The 13797-nt window shown below is 36.0% G+C and overlaps 1 protein-coding gene across 1 annotated transcript; it reads left to right on the top strand.

The window, feature by feature from the left end:
• Positions 1-457: 457 nt before the first annotated feature.
• On the top strand, positions 458-11416 carry LOC128243232 (NFX1-type zinc finger-containing protein 1-like). Its single transcript, XM_052960849.1, has 4 exons — positions 458-521; positions 2082-2283; positions 2591-2733; positions 3200-11416. Exons 3-4 carry the CDS (start codon positions 2598-2600, stop codon positions 9010-9012), a joined length of 5949 nt encoding a protein of 1982 aa, XP_052816809.1. The 5' UTR covers positions 458-521; positions 2082-2283; positions 2591-2597; the 3' UTR covers positions 9013-11416.
• Positions 11417-13797: the final 2381 nt, after the last annotated feature.

The raw sequence follows: 13797 nt of genomic DNA, 5'->3' as shown, positions 1-13797 counted from the left end.
TCCGTTACGTGAAAAATAGCATTTTGATAAAAAAATCTGAAAAATAGGGTTAGTTTTGGGGTTTTTACAAAAATGTAATTAGTTTTTTTGATAAAATAAGTTGTTTCAGAGAAAATAGCATTTTGATAAAAATCTGAAAAATGCAAGTGCACGTACAGGCAAATCGATTGGGAAACAACTGGGAGTAGGATTAAATTGTTATTGGTCCCAGGTACCACTTACATATATAAGTCGATGCATAAACATTTGTTTTAATGTATTGTTATGTTCTATTTAAAATTGTGAAGAAATAGTGAAGTTATCTTTGTTAAAGACTTCATTCGAAGCAAAATATTGCCTTCCGACGTAGCATTTATGACGCAATTTATCACGTGGTATACACACACTGTCTTTGCAGAGTCATATTATACATGTATGCTTCATATGCTTCTGACCCGAACCAAGGATCGCGCACACCCAAGTACTCCTGCAGAATCTTCGGTGATGCGGTGAAATGGACAACACAGTGCAGTGCGATTCATGTAAATTGTGTTACCCTAGGACTTTATGCGCATGCTGGGTGAAATATATAATGCTTTGACTGCCAACAGTACGTGTGGTCGGCATGGCGGTACTAACCCAACTAAAGCCAAAATTCCTTTTCAGTATGCTTTAACTGTATTTTGTTTCTGCATTTTCGATATCATAGAGTAAAATAATGATAATATATGTGTTTTTAGATGCATTACCGGATAAACTAATTTTTGGTCCAAAAGTCATGAGCGAGTCACTTTAAGAATGAGTAACGTAAATTGAGGATTTTTTTTAATAAAATTAGCTAGTTTCATAACAATAGCTGTAAAACATATATATGCACATTCAATGTGTTCATCTCCAAACTAAGGCCAATTGAAATGAAGACGTTTAGACTTTTTCAAGGTTGAAGGCAAAATAAGGTAGGGTCTTTCTGTAAACATTTCCAACATGCATTTCCAAACATTCGGAATACGTCGGCAATTTTCCATCAAAAACAACCTCGGATGTATGTCGGTACATCAGTAGAAATACTTCGTAAATTTTAGTAATAAATTATAATAGTGTTTAAAAGTGTTATTTGTATGACTAAGTTTAAATTGGTAACCAGTGAAGTGTATAATTGCATAAATAATTAAGATTTCCAAGAGTAAAGTTATTAAGTTGAAAATTGAAATTACTACACGATCTATTTGCAGCGTAGTTAAATGCAAAGATTTCTGACATAGTAAACCGTCCATGGATATGCATCAAAGGTTGTTTTCGATGCAAAATGGCCGAGGAGTTCCGAATGATTTCCATTTTCCTCGTAATTATATTTGTTAACATATTCCCTCGGTTCCTCGTCAAGATGTATTTAAGATTCTTCGGCTTGCCTTTAAACTCGTGCTAAGGTTGAAATCTTATGAACGTAATATACATATATATATGGCAAATCGTTAATGCACCAGTCAATTGTCACCACGGCCCGCTTAGTACGGAGAATAGCGGGGACTTTCGGTCAAGCCAATCCCGGCGAAAATCCCTGTCCAGCGGGGACAAACTGCTGGTTAACCCCCCACCAAAGGCCCCCTCACCTCGGGATACCTAGGTATAAGGCCTATTATCCGCTATTTTCGGCCCGAGAACAAAACCACCGCATTGACTCGGCACTGCGGTGCCACCTAAAAAGTAAAAACACGACCCATTTCCCCCGCTTCCCCCGGTATAGCCCCGGACCTGGGGTGTGGGGGGCGGCGTGGTTACAATCGACTGGTGCATACAACTAAGTTGTTGTTATCTTGCCACTTTCAAGAAAAGTTAATGTGTTCAAATTTTGTCTGAAATACTTAATTTGAAACCATAAAGTACAGACTTTTCATACAGCATGTTTTAAAAATTAAATCATATGTCGGTTTTAATTGTACTGGTGGTGAACAAGTGTTGTAATTATACGTGTAGATCTTAATTTGGATTTTATTAAATGTGACCTTTCAGGGACATCCATTACTAAATTTAGTAAATTGTAGAGTGCGTGCGCACCAATTATTGTCCGAAAATGGTTTTCTAGTTTCGTTTTCGATTTTCAGAAAATGTGAACATTATTCAGACTAGAGGACATATCGATTGGCTTCAACACTGAAAGAGTGGAATAGAATAGTGAATGGAATAGTATAAACGATAGATAAACATCTTATAAAGAAAATTTTTGAATATAAATATGTATCAATATAAGATACATCTATATATTTGTGATTGGAGATATCAAAAACTGATAGACATGAACTGAAGGTTAGTTAGATTTATATATTTTTTAAATTTATAATATAAGAAATTGTTATAAAACATACAAAATAGAGGTAAGCGTATATAATGTAAGAAACTTGAAATATGATAACAAATTGCTGTAATACATGTGTCAATCGGGTACACCGCGGTTATACAATTTAACTTTATGTCCTTGGGTACATGTACATGTAAACCAGATCATGTAAACTGATCAATATGCTTTTCAGCATGAGTTCTTATTTTGGTATTGACAGCAAATACGAAGGCCATATACTATTGCAGATACTATTAACTTTTTCGTAATTGCCAGGTAAACGATGGCATCAGGAAGAAGCCGTGATTTGGCAGGAGGCCAATATCCATTGTTGATATTTGACGATGACGTTGATGTCGTAGTTCAAGATGATGAAACCAATCCAGCCAACAGGGGACGCGGGAGAGGACGAGGCAGAGGTAATTATCTGCCTCATTTTTGGTTTGTATTCTTTAAGATGGCCTTTTCATATGGATACGATTATGTTTGTGTTTACAGAACAAGTTTGATCAGTTTAACTTGTAAACTTGTCTTAAATGACATGCTGGCAGGATTCGGTGTGCAATATAAACCTCACATGCGCAAATTAATCTAGCCGGTGTATGCGCAGTCAATGATATGCGTCTTATCCAATCTTGGTTTAATTTACAGTTAAAAGGACATTCTCCGCTTTGGGCAGTTATGTAGAGGCCTTAAATGGTTTAACACTATACGAATAAATCCTTTAAAGGTACATAAGAGCATCGTAAATGTTTCTGTTTTGAGCAAGCTACTCAGCAAACAAGGTTTAAAAAGTAAGCAAGCCAACCCCTTTGCAAAACCAATTATCGTACGTTATATCAATGAAAAATAAATAAATTAAAAAACAACATCTTCTCGCTTTAGGCCGTGGGTGCTCTGCAGGGCGGGGTCGCATACGTAGAAGATCGTCATCTGATCGTGAACCAAACCAGTCTAATAAAGGATCTGAGCCATATTCGAAAAATAACCAATCTGACAAAAGGCGTGGTCAGAATGGCGAAAGACGGGCACGCTTTGGGCATGTTCGAGGAACAGGCCGTGGACAAGACCAATCAAGGCTTAGGCAAGACGGCATGAACGAAAGTGGGCTGGATCATACAAATGAAGATGATTCTACTCGCAGGCAAAGATCGGAAACAAGAACAATGGCATTTGGAAAACTGAAATCATTAGCTGAAAAAGAATGTGATCCAGACGACATTTTGATGGACTTATTGCAATCTAGAAGTGGGTTTGTAGAACTTGTACATTCGTCTTTTGATTTTAAGGATAATGCTTTTTATATATTAAAGGTACTAAACATTGCATCAAAAGCAACACTGAACCCTCTCAATCTAAGACAACTGCTTGAAAATGTGCATGAGAAAATGCTCCCTGCTTTGATTAATCTCCTCAGCAACATATTGATGAAAGACAGAAATGCATTTTTGCTTTGGAATAATGAAGACAAACTTGACAAATTTTTATACTATGTCTCTGATTTCACCCAAACATTGATGTCGGTACTTCCAAATACCATCACAAACTGCCACACAATAATTTTGAGTTTAAATGCCATGAGTATATCCTTTCCGCAAATCAGTAGCGTTGCTGTGTATGTAAACAACGTCCAGGAAGTATTCAACAAAGTCAGGGAGGAAAAAGAAAGGAGCCAAGCAAAGCCAAAGGTAAGAACAAGACCACTATATAAAGATGACGAAAACTCAACACCACCCGATGACTTTCGACAGATATCAATATTTCCAAGAATGGAAGACATTCATTTGAACGAAGCTCCCTTTTTACGAGCCAACAAAACCAAAGGTAGGTATGTCTCTGTAGATACTTACCTTGATATTCAGTTTCGTCTTCTGCGGGAGGATTATGTTCAACCATTGCGCCAAGGAATTTTAGAGTATAGGCAGTGCGTGAAGGAAGGTGTCAGCGTGAAGCGATTGAGAAACGTCCGGATTTATCAAAACATACAAATATTGCGACCAGTATGCTCGAGTAATGGAATCAATCATATCTTGCAGTTCGACAACTCTCAATTCAAACACATTAACTGGACAGCATCAAGGCGTCTCTTGTTCGGTTCTCTAGTATGCTTGTCTAGCGATGACTTTGATACTGTTTTATATGCAACAGTGACAGATCGAAATCCAAAAAACTTAAGCGAAGGCAATATTGAAGTTCACTTTGACGGAATAGACACTGAAATTTTAGATGCGCACAAAAATGACACCTTCGTTATGGCTGAGACAACAGCTTATTTTGAGGCGTATCGATATGTTCTTGAAGGACTTCAGGAAATGGATGAAACTATGCCAATGTCAAGGTATGTGATAGATTGTGAAACGCAGATAAAGCCACCATCTTACCTTCTCGGTCTTGGCGGTCCGAAATACAATTTTGGAACCCTGTTGGTGAAATCTTCATACAAAAGATCATTTCCTGTCTTGAATACCGTTGGATGGCCTAGTGCTTTGGAACTTGGGTTAGACACTTCACAATACAAAGCGCTTCAAGCGGCAATCACAAAGGAATTCGCAATTATTCAGGGTCCTCCAGGAACTGGAAAGACTTTCGTCGGATTGAAAATTGCTAAACTTCTGTTAGAAAACAGTGCGTTTTGGAAAACTAAAGCTGATCAAAGCCCAATCCTGGTTGTGTGCTTCACAAACCACGCGCTAGATCAGTTTTTAGAAGGCATCTATCAATACTGCGGAGAGGAAGGTATTGTGCGGATAGGTGGTCGTTGTCAGAATGATACGCTGCAACCTTTTGTTCTTCGGAATCTCAAGAAAACTCGTAGGGAACAAAAAGCTAGAACTTTCAAACTTATGCAAAGTGAACGAGATTGTCGTACACAGCTTAGAACAAGCGAAAAACAAATCACTGATATAAGTGTGAAACTCAGAAAAACGACCCAAGATATTCTCCCGTTTACAATTTTGAAGAAACATATGAATGATCAACATAGAGAAGAATTTGAAAACGAATTTAAAAACGAAGAGACACTGAAAAATTGTTTGTATCAGTGGTTAAATTTCTGTCCATTTGAAGACGACGGTGTTGGCTTGGTGGATTCTTCAAGAGCCATAAGAAATGAATGGGTTTCATTTATACTGACAGAAGTAGAACCTCTGCCAAACCAAGAAATCCAAACAATCGACGATGTTTGGAATACCGATCTTTCTAGAAGGGCAGGGATATATAAATGCTGGCAAAGGGAATGCATGCAAAACATAACAAAAGAGTTGTTATCTGCATATCCGGGTATTCTGAAAAGATGTGAAGAACAGATTTTGACTTTTACTGAGATACAACGTCTATTGGTCAAACCAAAGTCAAATGCTCAGTTGAAAAGTTTGCTGCACGGTGCAAACAATAACAAAAACTGTGTACATCTGTGGCTTAATCTTGATGATTCAACTACTCTAGAAACAGTGAAGGAAACAATGGATGAGATTCAAGTCGGTGGACACGTGGAGGAAAAAGACACTGAGTTGGAAGAAGCAGACCTCGAAGAAGATCGTGCATTAGATGATGATGATTTCGATGATGATTTTTTGGTTGGTTATTCATCAAAAGATCACGAAAAGGATAATAGAAAAATCAAGGGCATAAAATCTGACGGCGACTGGTTTGTGAAATGGAATAGTAAGAAAAAGGCTAAAAAAGTAAAACGCATTCTGAATGAAGCAAAACCAATGTCTGAACGAGATGCTCAAAACATATGTGGTTTGTTTAGCTTAAAAAGTGACAAACTTAGATATTCCCTGTATGCTTTCTGGCTTAGAAATTATCGGGAATATTTGAGATCTTCAGTGAAGGAATTCGAAAAAGCATTTCGGGATGCAACCGCGAGACTTCAAGAAGTCAGAGACATGGAAACCGTCCAAATACTGAATGACTCCGTGGTTGTTGGCATGACAACTACAGGAGCTGCAAAATACAGAAAACTCTTGCAAAAGGTACAACCTCAACTCATCATTGTGGAAGAAGCTGCAGAAGTTCTCGAATCCCACATTATCACCACGTTGAATGCCAATTGCAAGCATCTTATTTTGATAGGGGACCATAAACAGCTGCGCCCTTCAACCACTGTCTATGAACTATCAAAGAAGTATGCAATGGATATCTCCTTGTTTGAACGAATGGTCAAAAACAGCGTACCGTGTGTTACTCTCGAAGAACAACACAGAATGAGACCTGAAATATCTAGTCTTCTGAGAAGAGAAAGACTGTATCCTGGACTTCGCGATCATTCCAGCGTCTTTGAGCATGAGAAAGTGAAAGGCGTAGACGTGAACATGCAGTTCATTAGTCACGAAGAGGGAGAAGTGTGCTCAGGTGAATCAACCAGTTATTCAAATACGCATGAGGCGAAATACATAGCTGCTCTTTGTCGATACTTTTTAAACCAGGGTTATGCAAGGGACCAAATAACTGTCTTAACGCCGTATATGGGCCAAGTTCTTCTTCTACGGAAAGAAATGCCAAAGTCATTATTTGAGGGTGTTCGCATTACAGCTGTTGACAATTTTCAAGGTGAAGAAAATGATATAATTCTACTTTCTCTTGTACGCAGCAGCGAAGTTGGAAATGTCAGAGGTCGCAATCCAATTGGTTTTGTTGGTATTGAGAATCGTATTTGCGTTGCACTTTCGCGTGCAAAGGTCGGTATGTTTGTACTGGGAAACTTTTCACTGTTTGAAAGTTGTAGTGACATGTGGAAAGAGATTCTATGCGAGGTTAAGGAAAAGGGCTCGGTGAAGAGCTCTCTTTTGCTTAGGTGTAGCAATCATCCCCAAAATACGACAATTGCCAAAACAGCAAGCGATTTTCTGAGTGTTCAAGAAGGGGGGTGTAAAGTACCGTGTGGGAAATACCTGCCTTGTGAACACATTTGCCCACGGACATGCCATACATATGACATGGAGCACAAAAAAGTCGTTTGTGTGAGACCATGTAAGAAAGCTGTCAAAGGTTGTCCATTTGGACATCCATGTACCAAGAAATGTCATCAAGAATGCGGCAGATGCGCTACAAATGTAGAAAAAACTGTGCCTGTTTGTGGACATAAAGCTAAAATGGCTTGCTATATGGATCCATATAAATGGGACTGCAAAGAACAGTGTCCAACTATTTTATCCTGTGGTCATTCATGTGGAAAGAAATGTTCTGATTGCACGAAAAATCGACAACATGAAAATCAGTGCAAAAAAAAGGTTGAGCGAATTTTGCCATGTGGACATACGGTTCGAATGCTTTGCTACCATAATATCAAGGCGGTGGTATGTCCAGCACCATGTAGTGGCGTCCACGATTGTGGTCATCAATGTTCTGGAACTTGTGGACTTTGCCATGGTGGTAGGATCCACAAAACATGCAGGGGCAGCTGTGGGAAGACATTGCCCTGTGGTCACAAGTGTACATACCCGTGCAGTGATATTTGCCCACCATGTAGTCAGATTTGCCAATGGAGCTGTTCTCATGGCTTAAAATGTAAGCTTAAATGTTCTCAGCCTTGCGTGAGATGCACGGAAAAATGTCAGTACAGATGTCAACATGGCAAATGCGACAATGACTGTCACGAACCATGCACTGTATCTGCTGCATGCAATGGAATGTGTTCGAAAATTCTGCCATGCACTCATAAATGCTCAGGATTGTGTGGAGAAGTATGTGTATGCCTAACTTGCAACGAAAAACATTTAAGAAATGATATAGGTCAAGTATTTGATGAAAGCAGTATGTTCATGCAGCTACCTGATTGTAAATGTATCTTTGAAGTTGGACGTCTAGATAAACACATGAAAACACCAACTCAATCAAAAAGAGGTAGTATTATAAAAGCATGTCCATTTGACGAATGTGGAAAAGCAATACGATCTGAGATTAAACGATACTCTTCTATTCTAAAGGGAATCCGCTCAGCTGTTGTTCAAAAGTTTGAAGAGTTACAAGGGAATGGAGCGAGGCGACAGTATAAAGTAGCTGAGCTTACTAAGAAAACACACAGCATGAAAGCACTAGGCATGGCCGATGCAGACATTGTAAAGTTGCTTAAACCTTTGCAGACACAAACTTTTGGTGGAGTTCATATCACTGAAAAGAAGTTGGAAAAAATAGAAGATATCATGAAACAAACACAAATAATACAAGACGCAAAAAAACAAAAAGTGATCGGTGACTTCCAGCTGGAAGGCATTTTAGATCCACTGAGCCTGAAAGATATCATTCTTGAAGAAAGAAGGTTTGCCACCAATCAGTTTTGGGATGAGATATCAACTGAAATTGAAAGAATAGCAATTGGACTGAAATTCGCTCTCTTTAAAGCGTTTTGCAAAATCAGTGACCAACAACCTATATTCTCAGAAGTACTTGAAATGAGTTTTCAAGTCCTTGCCAAAAAAGACTTTGATATTGGAAAAAGGGAAGAGCTGAAGTCTGTATCTAAGGAGTTGAAATCGTTTCTTGACGGAAAAACAACCTCTCCAGACTTGATGGTTACTTTGACTCGTCTGCAATTAGCTTATACTGGAGTTGGAAGCAAACGCCAGACTGAAAGCAATAGACATGACTCAAACAGAAAAACTGAACCTGTTTCTCAAAATAAGAATTTAGTCCCTCGTAAATCAAAAATAGAGACTACAAAAGTGGTGGGGGCAGAAGGACAAACAGAGGTGTAAACAACGGTCCAAACACCAGGCAATACTTCGTGTACGGGTATATAGTTAAGACTTTTGCTACCCGGCTTGTCTCTAGAATCGGTTTGTCTCTCGATCTAATTTATTTAAGATCTAGCGGTTCAAGGATGTTTGCAACAGGTAATAGTACTAGTATCATATGTCTTAGGTGGAGAAAATACAATACCAATTTTGAGATATATGAAAATGGAAACACTGAGCCAATGTCATACGCTGGTCTGTTGCTTTTTTGTTGTTGAAAAGGCGCTTTACTTGGCAATTATTAACGTCATAGAGTTATAAGCATCATATTCGTTTGCCTTGTGAGGCATGTGCATATGTCACTGGGAACATATATACCGAATTCCATTTGATTATTTTTAACGGTCAACTTTTTTCTTCAAAATTCACAAAAGCTAAAAATGTACTTCATAGAAATTCACAAAAGCTAAAAATGTGCTTCATAATACTAGTATAAATAAAAACCTATGCAACCAGTTACACGTATTTTTACCGTCAAATTGTCTTATGTTGTGTTTTTTTCTCATGCACTTTTGAAAGTTTGTTGTTATTTTTGTTGTGCCATAATGAATATCATATCTTAGGTTACCACTGTATATAACAATTATACTAAATTGGTGATTGTTAAGTCATAAATATAGCGTTTTCATGCGTGCGTGTGCGTGTGTTTGTGATAGTATACATGTGCATATTTCCACGTCACCGTTATCAGTGTTTTGGACAAGTCATGTTTGTATATATTTTTGTGTGATTTTATATTTACATGTAAGAGTCTTTATTGGTTGAGATCTACGAATAAACAGAAAAGTACTGCTTGAAAAGTCTCTGCTTAATTTTGTATATACATAAAGTTGGTTTCTTCAAAGCATTTTTTGCCTGTGTTTATATAAATATATTAAGTGTTATCTTTTACAAATTTGGCCAATGTAGGAATTATACTGGCGCAATCCAATGACATTTTATTTAACTCGCATGAAAACGTGTATATAATACAAAATCTTTGTTGCTTAGATAAACAAAGCTTCGAATTGCGTCGAAATAGATACTATACACTTTTCTCCAATAACGTTATAAATATTGGATCACGTAAGCGGTAAAGCAATTGTTGTTTTCTATGTTTACTATAAACACAGAGAATATTTATATTGTATAACCATGTACGATGTTGAATATATATGATACTTTTGTTCATCTTAGCATTGCAAATATAATACATTTATGTTTAGAATTGTGTGCGATATGTAAACAATTGATGTATTACAGTTATAATTTTCAACATTTAATCAAGTGGTATGATTAAAAAGTATTTTGTGTTCATTCTTGAAAATTGTTGTACCGGAAATGTCTATTTTTATATGTTTATGTTGTATATAACTCATTGGCTGAAAGACTAAAGTAAGATAAAATTCTTCTTCTTCTTTTGAACATTGGACTTATTTTGATGACATTAACACAACATTTCATGAACACAACAAATGTTGTAACTTAATTATTCAGAAAGATGAACAGTAACTAACAACACATAAAACCGATTGTTCAGAACTTCGTTAACGCAATCGTTGTTGACGTTAGAGTCTTTACTGTACTAAGAATTACTTTTGTGATCTGGAGTGTTTCTAACAAGATTTGAGATAACTGCTACAGCTGCACTTGTTTTATGCAAAAATATGAGTCCACTATTTTACCTTTTAAAGTTAACAAAGATGTTGTAAACAACGTTGTTAACTTTTACAATGATCTGAAAAATCTGCCCAGTATATACAATTTTTTCTTTTTATCGTTTTCGGTGAAATGACTTTGTTTATACTTTTTGACTGTTGATACTTTTTAACAAAGTGAATTTATTCAATTGCTATCATTTTATTATATACCAGGTATATATATATATATTAAACCGTTGTAATTTGTTTTTAGAATATTATTAAACAAATATTATTACTCTATATTTTTAATGTGAGTGATACCGATATGCAGTTGTTCTGATTAAAGATGCACTCTTACTCCCAAATAAGATGTATCACAATTAATACAATTGCTTTTAATTACTGAAAACGATGAATAAATTTTGAAAACATTGTATCTTATGAAGGAAACCGTGTTTAATATGAAAAGACGAAAACACGGTATTTCTACCTTATGAGACGATAGTTGATCACTGTGAATCTTTTAGCACTCACCAATCATTTAATATTTGTGAGTTTTCAGCTGTTAAATGCACGGTTACCATCTTGTTATCAGTCTATATAAAATGCAGTATTTAAGTAGTTAAAGGTTTATCACTCAAAAATTATATTTGTTATACTTGTGTATGCATTGATTTTTAATATATAATAGATTTGAGTGTCACTTAACACTTATCTTTGTTGTGTAAATAAAAAAGTCAATACAAAGTGTTGTCGACATGTGCTATTTCTTAGCAAAGAACGTTTGGTTGATAGACTAAGTGGAAACCTAGGATTAATTCTGCTTGTTCAAAGCGTTCAAATTGCAGAAAACGTTATTATGCGCATAAAAATATCACCAATAATAGAATGACAAATACTTCAGTCAAACATTTTTCATATCAATTAAAAATTAATTTGTAATTACACATGTTCATGATCAAAGGGGCAGAGTGCGTTGTTTTGACACACCACGCCCCCTCTTTCTTTTGGATAAATGGAAACATTTTTTTTAATTCTATTATCTGAAAACCAACATGGCTGAAAACCAAACTACACGGACCACAGAGCAAGCTGGGTCCGATGTAAGTTCCCTTTCTTGCATCTTACTTCTTCACAGATAATAGAATAAAAAAATAAACAAAAAAATTGCCAGTTATCACAAGTTTCAGTTACAACACCATATTTATACTATTAAATAAATGATAAAAAGGGGGGGGGGGGGGGCTGATGTGTCAAGACAAACCACCCTGCCCCTGTGTTAATGAATGTACAGATATTTGAATGACGTATCGCTGGGGCAGTATTAGATAACCACCAAAATTAACCCAAATGATTGCCCTACATTTTCATACAATCAGGGGCATTAGATATTTAAAATGTTTAGTTTCGTAGTTGTGACGAATCGTTACTAATTGCTGAAGACGACTCTTCATTATTAAGTTAATTGCTATAACAGAGCATGCGCGTATAGTCACGCATACTGTTTGCATATATGCAATGCCAGCGCTGATTTAAATGACGTCACAATATCTTGGAATGACTGGTCAAGTCGCTTCAGTTTAAAGCTGATGCAATTTAGTAAGGGCTAACTCTATGTTGGTTAGCATTCGCTGCGCTCAGCTCCCGTAGGGTTACTTATTCACGAAGAAATTACATAATAACCCCCCCCCCCCCCCCCCCCAATTTATATATAAAAATATTTTGGTTGAAGTGGGGAGCGAACCAACGCCGGTAGAGTCAAGAAAAAAATAACTGATCCCTTAACCCACTCGGGTTAAAGAACTTGCAATATTGGACGGATATCTTAAGCATTATCCAATACATTGGTAACATCACGTGATTAAGTTAATCAACTAATCACGCTACAACCTTTTGTTGAATCGCTTTACTAACGTTTTCCAATTTGTGGTCTTTGAAGAAAATATTTTAGCAATTGTCAACATTTGTTGAAGTGTTCCAGCTGTCAGTATCTTAGTCTTAACACTCCTAATGATTTGCCAGACTTTATTTCGTAATATTTCTTTTTCGTATAAGTGCATTTTTTGCATTTTACAATCCATAAAAGAGTCCCTTTAAAGGTTATTATTGGGTTAGACCTAGAATGTTCAAACTTGAACAACTGCTTAATACATAAAACCAATCTGTAATATATTTCTTTAACATCTACATATCAGGAGCATTTCTAGTTCGCTATACTTTATTGACGAATAAACAAACATGTATAATATTGTTATCAGTAGTTTGCTACGTAATTTTAAAACATTTAGAACATTCAAGTTCTTTTTTACTTCTTTCTTTAATTAAATATTCAACGTTAGATGTAATTCTTATACTGTCATTATAAATCGATCCTATTTAGATATATTAATCAAAAATAACACTTGTATTATGATCATATTGTATTGTAATTGGTATAATAGTTCTTCTTCACTTCATTCCTTATGGTAATTGGGATATTTCTCTTTTTGTTTAACTACGCAAACATTGGGTTGAATACCTGTTTAAATGCAAGGTAAAATGTAAGTAAGTGTTCTTCAATAATACTCTTTTAAAGCTGCACTCTCACAGATTGAACGTTTTAACAACTTTTTTTATTTTTTGTCTTGGAACGAGCCAATTTTTGCGGAAATCCATAAGAAATGGTGATATGATTCTGCTGACAAAATATTAGATCGCAGATTTTTATATTTAAGTTCAAAAAATGATGTTTTATGCATTTTTCTTAAACTGTAACGGTTTAAGCCATAAAACATTTATTTTCGAACGGAAATATGAAAATCTACGATCTGATTTTTTGTCAACAATCTTATATTATTGATTTGCAGATATTTATGCAAAAAAATGCTCTTTCCAAGACAAAAATTGTAAAAATGATATATCTGTGAGAGTGCAGCTTAAAAGCCCCCATTATTCACGAAAACAAAATACCTTTGAAATGTTTATATAAGAAACGGCATGACATGGGATAGTGAACAGATTGTTCCAGTGGGTCCGGCCAATAAAGGTGTACCAATAACCCTTTTTTAAAAGTTATACTTCGTCCTACAATGCAGTCGTAGTCTACTAAAGAGCTCAAAACCTCATGAAAATAAAAGTGTTATTA

This window comes from Mya arenaria, chromosome 8 (genome assembly GCF_026914265.1).
Source record: "Mya arenaria isolate MELC-2E11 chromosome 8, ASM2691426v1".
In the NCBI taxonomy this organism is placed as follows: Eukaryota; Metazoa; Mollusca; class Bivalvia; order Myida; family Myidae; genus Mya; species Mya arenaria.
Note: the sequence above shows the minus strand (reverse complement) of the source record. Positions and strands in the feature narration are given on the sequence as shown.